Source organism: Entelurus aequoreus, linkage group LG08, assembly GCF_033978785.1.
Source record: "Entelurus aequoreus isolate RoL-2023_Sb linkage group LG08, RoL_Eaeq_v1.1, whole genome shotgun sequence".
Lineage (NCBI taxonomy): Eukaryota > Metazoa > Chordata > Actinopteri > Syngnathiformes > Syngnathidae > Entelurus > Entelurus aequoreus.
Window position 1 is genome coordinate 31,304,564 of NC_084738.1, and position 10,000 is coordinate 31,314,563.

General features: G+C 39.3%; 1 protein-coding gene across 3 annotated transcripts in view; it reads left to right on the plus strand.

Annotated features, from left to right (window-relative positions):
• The window catches only part of spata20 (spermatogenesis associated 20), a 77,409-nt gene that overhangs the window by 20,830 nt on the left and 46,579 nt on the right, over positions 1-10,000 (plus strand). For all 3 annotated transcript variants that reach the window (XM_062056261.1, XM_062056258.1, XM_062056257.1), the window contains exons 10-13: positions 411-623; positions 769-961; positions 2,125-2,293; positions 9,201-9,409. In XM_062056261.1, the coding sequence (XP_061912245.1) occupies positions 411-623; positions 769-961; positions 2,125-2,293; positions 9,201-9,409 (784 nt within the window). The remainder of the gene's footprint in view (positions 1-410; positions 624-768; positions 962-2,124; positions 2,294-9,200; positions 9,410-10,000) is intronic.

Genomic DNA, 10,000 nt, shown 5'->3' on the forward strand with positions numbered 1-10,000 from the left:
AAATAGTAGACTCTTATAACCATCTTTCTGCCTGCCATAATCTATATTATTTGCTACTAATAAATTCACATTATCAACATTAAAATTTCCCTTTTGGCATGTGTGCATGAATTTAAAAAATAAAAATAAAACTCTCCACTGTTCGCCGTCAACACAGATCACACACACCACTGCTGTTATGTGCGTTCTATTGCAGCGGCCGTGTGGAAACTACGTCCATACATTTAAAGTGCTGGGCTCTCCATGCAGTCCAGATTTTTTATATATTTTTATTACATTCGTCAAACAATTAACCAAAGCAATATAATTTAAATCAAAGCTATTTTTCCAAATTAAATTAATCGGCTGATTGTTTTAGCCCGAATAGAATGTTAACTATGACGTCTGACTATCTCCACATTCGCCGTCAGTCTGGAGGCTTCTACAGTGCAGAGGATGCAGACTCTATCCCATCATCAGGGGGCTCGGAAAAGCGTGAGGGGGCTTTTTGTGTCTGGACGGCCTCAGAGATCCGGCAATTGCTGTCAGATGTTGTGGAGGGTGCCACTGGTTCTGCAACAGTGGGTGATATTGTCATGCACCATTATGGGGTGAAGGAGCTTGGCAATGTTGCCCTGGATCAGGTGAGCCATGAACTCAAGTTATTTATGTTCAAACACTTTTTGGTGGGGGGGTTGAAACTGAAGTGGACTGCAGCAGTCAGGCGGATGGTAGTGGGATACATCACAACATCTGCAGTATGTATGACTTCATATCTGTGTTTTTCAGGACCCTCACGGGGAGCTACAGGGTCAGAATGTGCTGATTGTGCGGTATTCTACAGATTTAACAGCTGCACGCTTTGGCATTAGCCAGGAGATGGTCAATGAGCTTTTGGCTTCGGCCAGAGCCAAAATGGCAGAAGTGAGGAAGATTCGCCCGCGCCCACATCTGGACACCAAGATGCTGGCCTCCTGGAATGGTAAAGTCAAGACAAAAAGACACACAGTGACTCTTGCATATTGGAAGACACGTGTATTTGTCAAAAAAATCAACAGATTTGTTAACAACTCATTAATCAATTGTTGAATTAATCCCTTACATAATAAGAATGAAACGAGAAAATACAGTATTTAAGATCAGGGCTGGTCTCCATAGTTTCCACTTGTTTACGTGTTTCTTTTGACAGGTGACAGGCAGGTAACATGTTACACCCTTTACGTAACTGCAAAGCCCCCATACCCATGCTGGAGAGCCAGATGGGTAACATTGGTTTACAAACTGCACCGTACCCAACTGAAATTTTCTACACTTTTTGAGCAACCTAAGAGACCAAAAGCTGTTTTCACAGTGACCTTAAGAACTGTTCTTTGCCATGTTGCTGTAAACAGCACAGACATGGTATTGAGGGGACATACTTTACATCTTGGGTGGTGATAATGCAGCTGTATTAAGAGGTGGAATGGCCTCTGTGTGAAAAAGTATTTATTCATGACGTAATGCTGGGCCTGTTTTTTGAAAGCAATTGTTGCTGTCTGATATACAAGTAACACAATAAACTGGCTTGAATGTTGTCACCTATCTATTTAACATGATGGACATGGTCATGGTATTGTTGCACTTCACCGGGTTCTGTGAGAAAATGACAGATGAATAAATGCCTGATCTACAGTTTAACATGCACCAATTTTTTGGATCTGTGTGTAAAAAAGTATCGAGTCAAAGGCGTCATTTGTATTTAAGAAAAAAAAAAGAAAAGTTTTGCCTCATTTGCTTCCTTCTCAGCATCTATCAGAGGACAGATTGTATTAGCGAGCTAATGAGGCCCTGCATTCTTAGGAACTTTCCAATTAGACACAAGACTTTCCCCATCCTCTCTAATGAAGAAACCCCACCATTAGTCACCTGTCCTCTAACGCCACACTTTGAAGACCAGGCGGCCTCCCTAGGCTTTGATATACCACATGAAAGAGGACTGACGAGGGGGAAAGAGGGAAGGAATATATGCAAAGAGGGAACCAAAAAGGAATTGAGGCATAAAACATCAAAGAGTTGTTGAACGGTTTCATGAGGACATGGTATTTTAGGCATTAGTTTTACAACAAAGCGCCATTATCATCATCCTGTCATCTCTGCGTTCCACAGGTCTCATGCTGTCAGCCTATGCTCGTGTTGGAGCTGTGCTTGGGGATAAGGCCCTGTTGGAGAGGGCGGTACTGGCCGGCCACTTCCTTAAAGAGCACCTGTGGGACGCAGGGATGCAGACTATTGTGCGATCATGTTACCGTGGAGACCAGATGGAGGTGCAGCAGATGTAAGAGAAAAAGTATATCCGGTAGAAGAATGTAGCACAATACAGGGTGTTTAAGACACCCTCTATATTTTTTCTGCTTAAAGGCTTTTGTGTTAGTATACAGATCTTTGATAACCTCAAACATGTATGATCATTAGCCCAATGACTTACAGGAAACGAGATGCTTGATGGCATTCATGTCTTTTAGCCAATCTTGCTCAAATTTTATAGACGTGCTTATCAGTCCCCTAAAAGCATTGGCCAATTAATTATTGACCTTAATGAGGACAAATACTTTCTAAAATAGAGGATAGATGGATTATTGACCTTTTAAATCAAATCGTATTTATGTTGTTTGATAACAGCGCCACCATGTGGTGTTTTTGTCATACAAATAATAAGCACAGTCAACACAGTAGTGATGAAAGTTTTAGGAAATGTTCTGTCTTCAGTGGTTCAAGAGTAGAAGAGTTCCACCATGGGGTGTCTAATTATTTTGTTGACTAATATTGACACATGTTCTTAGTGTTATTTAAGAAAGCACTTTGCACAATAAAGAAGGCAAGTATAAATAACTAGAGTTTATCTTTCGGGAAAAACTACCCGTTTATTCTTTAGCTTACTGTAATTGCATATCATAATAAGCATTGTAATATTACATTTCTGCTGATAAAGAAAATTGTAACTATACTGTATATGATAATTGGTAAAATGAGATCAGTAAAACAAAATCTGAAAAAACATCACACAACCAGAAAAGCAAACCTCCACCAGGCCCTAACTCCCCATACTAAAAAATTCCTGGATCCCACTGTAACTTTTTAACTATAGCGGAATGAAAAAAACGCTAAGTTGTGACAACGGCACTTGTCTGCTGTTTGCGTGATCTCTGAATACAGAGAAGTTAAGCGACATGCAGGCAAAATAAAAGTAACACAAGTCGAGCAGAAGCTCATTAACCAACAGAACACTGTGGCATACACTAGATATTGAACCAGCACTAATGGAGGGAACAAAGTGGAACTAAACAGAACTAACTAACAATGTCAAACAGGTGTGCTGGCAGGACAAGAAATTAAGTAAAGGTGCAAAACAAAAAGCCCGAACAGGAATTAATACCAAAACAATATCAGCAGGACAGAAAATTATACCAAACCAGAAAATAAAGGACAATGTCCAAAATGTTATGTGGAATCATGACAGGAACCAACACTCTTGTCAGTCATCCCCCTCATTGTCTCAGTGGGTCTGCTAGCATACATACACACAGAGGTTGAGGCTCGTAAGATAACATAGAAGAAATTATCCAGATCAGGCCCAAAATCTAATCAGTTGTTCCTTACCCCAATTCAGAACGTTTCTGAAAGTTCTATGAATAGCCGCTCATAACCTTTGGACTTAGGTTACTAACTAACTAACTAACTAACTAGTTATTACACAAACAAACCCAACAGTTACACAGGCTCCTGCTGGAGGTAATCATAATATCGTTGTTATAGTTAACTCGGATCTTGTCTGTAATTACAGTACATTACCCCTTGACAGTCTGATGTTACTGCATATTTGAAACAAGGTTGGCCATACTTTAAATATGCCAGCCTGTTGCATGAATATGATAATTTAGTGGCTGTGGACATTTTTCAAGCCAGTCATATAGCTTATACTATATTAGTAATATAATAAATAGTGGTATGTACACAGTAATTGCCACATTATTGTGTATGTTGTACAACAACCCTTCAGGTGTCCTGGTTCTTCTGTTGGGCAGCACTGTACTCTGCCCTAGTTAATGTGAATGAGTAAGTGTGATGATGCCACTGCATCAGCAGAAAAAACAAATATGCCAAGAGTCCCACAACGCGCAAGATGAAACACATTCATATTTAAACACACATGAAGAGCTACACACTAGAGCTAAAACGCCATGGCCTTCATCCGCTGCTCCTGCCTCATTCATAATTGTCAAATCCACTTGTGTGTCAGCATGGAGAATGCTTATCACTGCAAGTTTCTCAAGCGTATGGTCTAGCTTTTATGTGTGTCTTAGAAGGCACATACAAACTGTGGACTAATTTACCAAGAGCAATAGTTGCAACTGCAACTAACTGGGTTTTTAATAGGTTGCTGATATGTGGAGTCGCTGACACTATAGATTTGTACACCATTGTCCTTTACTGGCACTGGATGATTGATAATATTTCTACCAGCTTTTTAATAAGGAGAGAGATGAGTCACTACTGACTGCTTATTTGAATTAAATCAGTAAAACAATCTATCAAATAAAACATTAAGTATATTAGGGGTCATTTTCACTGTCTTATTGTAGTGATATTCTAATGAAGCTTCTTCTCGCCGTTAGTTTCGGTGGTAACTAGTAATCTAATGCGTTATTTTATATTTATATTCAGTAACTCAGTTACAGTTACTACATGATGCGTTACTGCGTTATTTTACGTTATTTTTTATGTAGTATCGGCTAAAACAGAAGATCTGAGTGTGTTTTATTGCAGCGCTGCGGTGATGTTCTTCTGTGTCACAAAGAAAAGAAAAGGCGTGCTTTGTGGGTGGGGGGGCTCCCAGACCGTAGTTGAGGGGCGCAGGAAAGACGTTCCTCCAGGGCCTATGTACTTCGGGGCTAACAACCTTCACTTTACCCGGAAGTGGGTCTTTACAGCTGAGGGTGAATGACGAGGCCGGCGGTTTGTTGCGATTTTGTGACTTTATTAGACGCAGCCATCCACTAAGCTAGAGCACCTGCACGCACTCACTGTCGCCGGTCCCTCACCTCTCTCGCCCACTCAATCACTGACGTCACTCACCTCACATGCTGTCATATCTTAAAGGGCCACACACACACACACATACGCTACTCTGTGATTTAGGGCTATATAAATAAACATTGATTGATTGATTGATTGATTGATACTCTCATAACAACTAACAAGACATCATGGCAAAGCCAGAAGTCGAGTTTCTTAACATGGAGACATTCTCAATACTTTTCTTTTGTCGAGCACAAAGAAAATAGCATTTTAGTTAAATGTAAGTTGTGTCTTGGATCAAAGATCATATCTACTTAAAGTTAAAGTTAAAGTGCCATTATGTTGCAGCTATTTAAAATAGTTTTGTCAATTTGTTCTGGCCTGAAATAAATTGGCCCTTTGAAACATATCTTTGTATTTGTGTGTTGTATGTGGACCACATTGCTTTCTGAGTTCAGTACATTGCTTTCTGAGTTCAGTGATGCAAATGCATGTCAAGTTGATCAACAGATTGTATTATTCTCCAGTGCAATAACAGTACTGAAATGAAGGCTAAAAGGGCATTGATGGGCGCTTTAAAAAAATAAAAAGAAGAAAAAAAGAAGTAACTATATAGTTACTTTTCACAGTAACGCATTACTTTTTGGTGTAAGTAACTGAGTTAGTAACTGAGTTACTTTTGAAATAAAGTAACTAGTAACTGTAACTAGCCAACACTGGTAGTAGGCTACACATATTCTTCATTTACTGGTAACCATTGCGAAAATTCTGATCCATGTGGATTAACACACGCTTGCCTTCGTTATTGTGCACATTTTCTGTTCTAAATGTGTTACACCTGTGTGTACTCTCTTATAGTGTGTTGTCCTATAGGGAGCAGATATTTGATATATATTTGAATTATAATTTTCTAGTATACATTTCTACAAAACCCAAAACCAGTGAAGTTGGCACGTTGTGTAAATTGTAAATAAAAACAGAATACATTGATTTGCAAATCCTTTTCAACTGATATTCAACTGAATACACTGCAAAGACAAGATACTTAACGTTCGAACTGGTAAACTTTGTTATTTTTTGCAAATATTGGCTCATTTGGAATTTGAGGCCTGCAAGATGATTAAAAAAAGATGGCACAACCGGCAACAAAGACTAAGAAAGTTGAGGAATGCTCATCAACACTTATTTGGAACATCCCACTGGTGAACAGGCTAATTGGGAACAGGTGGGTGCCATGATTGGGTATAAATGCACCTTCCATGAAATGCTCAGTCATTCACAAACAAGGATGGGGCCAGGGTCACCCCTTTGTGAACAAATGCGTGAGCAAATTGTCGAACAGTTTAAGAACATTTCTCAATGAGCTATTGCAAGGAATTTAGGGATTTCACCATCTACGGTCTGTAATATCGTCAAAAGTTTCAGAGAATCTGGAGAAATCACTGCATGTAAGCGGCAATGCCCGTGAGCTTCGACCCTTGTAGGCAGTACTACATCAAAAAGCAACATCAGTGTCTAAAGGATATCACCACATGGGCTCAGGAGCACTTCAGAAAACCACTGTCAGTAACTACAGTTTGTCACTACATCTGTAAGTGCAAGTTAAAACTCTACTATGCAAAGTGAAATCCATTTATCAACAACACCCAGAAATGCCGCTGGCTTCGCTAGGCCCGAACTCATCTAAGATGGACTGAAGCAAAGTGGAAAAGTGTTCTGTGGTCTGAAGAGTCCACATTTCAAATTGTTTTCGTAAACTGGACGTTGTGTACTCCGGACCGAAGAAGAAAATAACCAACAGAGACTGTTGTAGGCGCAAAGTTCAAAAGCCAGCATCTGTGATGATATGGGGGTGTATTAGTGCCCAAGGCATGGGTAACTGTGAAGGCACCATTAATGCTGAAAGGTACATACAGGTTTTGGAGCGACATATTTGCCATCCAAGCATGGTCTTTTTCATGGACGCCCCTGCTTATTTCAGCAAGACAATGCCAAGCCACATTCTGCACGTGTTACAACAACGTGGCTTCGTAGTAAAAGAGTGCGGGTACAAGACTAGCTTGCCTGTCGTCCAGACCTGTCTCCCATTGAAAATGTGTGGCGCATTATGAAGCGTAAAATACGACAACGGAGACCTGTTGAACAACTTAAGCTGTACATCAAGCAAGAATGGGAAATAATTCCACCTGAAAAGTTTCAAGAATTGGTCTCCTCAGTTCCCAAACGTTTACTGACTGTTAAAAGGAAAGGCGGTGGTAAAAATGCCCATGTGCCAACTTTTTTGCAATGTGTTGCTGCCATTAAATTCTAAGTTTATGATTATTTGCAAAAAAAAAACAAGTTTCTCAGTTCGAACATTAAATATCTTGTCTTTGCAGTGTATTCAATTGAATATAAGTTGAAAAGGATTTGCAAATCATTGTATTCTGTTTTTATTTACGATTTAAACAAAGTGCCAACTTCACTGGTTTGTACACCATTTATTTTATTTTAATTAATGTTACCAACAAAGAAGTACAGAAAAATTACATTGATGTTTTTTTTCTCTTTTTGGCAATTTGATTCAACTGTTGACAGTGTGTTTGACATATTATTCTCAAGGAGACATGGCATTTGAGAACTCCCCAAACTCTACATTTTGCTTCAGAAATGTCTTTTCGAAGTGCTCGTTTAGCCACGTGTTTGTCCTGAAATTTGCCACACTGTCAAAATGTATTGCTCATATTTGGCCTTGTTCCTGCACATTGCTAGAGCACTCACTTTCCCCCTTTGGAACTATGACTTAGCTTGTCTGTCTAAGAAAATACTTGGCTTTGTTGTGACTCCCTCACTTCTACATGGTCACTATAAGAATCTCCATGTCCTCCAAAGTCCTGTTTTCAGCCACTTGACCACTCCTTGCAGTCTGCGTTACTCTGTCCACCAGCCTTTTCCTAACACGCCACTATCTGACCCCTTGTCACCGTCCATCCGCTTGCACTCACCCTTGTCACCGTCCATCCGCTTGCACTCACCCACGCATGGTGCTACTGTGGGAACCGCAGGGGAAATGTTGTATGGGGACCCCAGGTTTGGTGGTAGGGTTATGGCCGCTGAAGGATATGTACTGTACTGCAGTATGTGGAGAGGGAAGTAAATAGAGATTGGCCAAAATGTGTTGTTTGTTTGGTAGTAAAAGGACCATATAAAAGACCTGTTAGTACATTGGCACACATATGCCTTAATTGTGCCATTACAATGCAGTTGATAAATGCAGGTGTCTAAAAAAAAAAAAAATCCCAATTCAGCAATTTTAACTGTGAAATTAATTTTTAAAATTACTTAAATGTATGCACATGAATCAGACCTGCACTAGGGTTGTATGAAATAAACAGTATACTTTATAAATTATATAAATTTGGCCAATGATAGAGATGTTAATACTATCATCATATCATAATGATGCATGTTGATGACACTTTCTAGCTATGTCCCACAAATTTGGCAGTGACAAACGAACCAAGCGTCTTCATTGGCATCTAATGTGCCTCCACATTGCAGCTTCTAAATCATTAATCCTTGCCTTCACAGTGGCAAATAAATTACATTTTTAAATGTATTATTACCACTAGAGGGCTAGAGGAGAGGGTATAGCTAAACATGCCACACTTCACACTGTAGGTGGATACAAAACATAATTGCTAACTGTTAAGCTGGAGCTCTTGAATGTAAACGGGTAGGCGAATCAATACAAATATCAACAGTAATGATACCAACCAAGTACACTATCAGTATGTGGTCGACACTAGTGATTATATCGATATTTTTATCATCATAACACATTATTTTTTTCTAATTTTTGTTGTTGTTTACAAACACATGAAATAAGAGCCAAATATTCGTTTTTGCTTTTGTTTATTTTGCACTACTAACTTTATTATACATTTGTAGACAGATCCTTGTGACAAAAGAAAGTAACCAGCTATGAAATTATCAAGTAGATTAATAATAGTTTTGACCAATTGATACAACTGGAAATGAGGTAATACGTTACTGCATACGCCAGCAGCCAAATTAGGAGCCTTTGTAACTAATTTTAAAAGGATTCTTGCATGCGTTAATTTTGATAGCCCTATTCAGGATTTAAATGTATCAACATTATTCACATTTATTCATCTTTTCTTCAGCTCACAGCCTATTTCTGGCTTCCTGGATGATTATGCCTTCGTTATTTGCGGCTTGCTGGATCTCTACGAAGCCACACTGCAGACAGAGTGGCTGCAGTGGGCAGAAGAGCTGCAGCTCAGGCAGGACGCGCTGTTCTGGGACGCGCTTGGTGGAGGCTACTTCTGCAGTGATCCCAGTGACAGTGCAGTTCTCCTGCAACTTAAAACAGGTGAGAGCAAAATGTAGGATCAAAGGAATTTGCTATCTGAAAGTAATCATACAGACCATTCCAAATATTTATGAAGTTAAAATTCTCATTTAGAATAAGACATTGACTGTTGACTGGCACACAGTGCTATTATTGTTTGTTTGAATGATCACAATTGTCTAAACGGGCCACAAACCTACCATTTGTTATCAGCCATGCCAAAGACAGCTAATGGTTTTCTGACATTGTAATTTTGTATAGGAAATAAAGTATTGATGCAACTGTTAGTGGCTGTAATTACCCAGGTAGCAAATGCAGCGAAGGATTGATGGAACGCCTACAAAGGTGGAGTCATACATAGAAATCTAAAGTACCTGCATGCATTTTTCAATTATACAATATGCAAAATAAAGTTTCAGACCATTAATAAACAGCCAAATGAAGGAGTAGAGCAGCTACAATTTGCATCAGATTGATTAGTTTCTAAAAACGGTATGTTACAACCAGAGGGTGGTTGGTTGAGTCATACAGTTATTAATGACTCAACTGATTTTGTTTGTTCTTGTTCCCGGTGGCCGGTCAACATCCAGTTTGTTTGCATTTGGAAAAAAT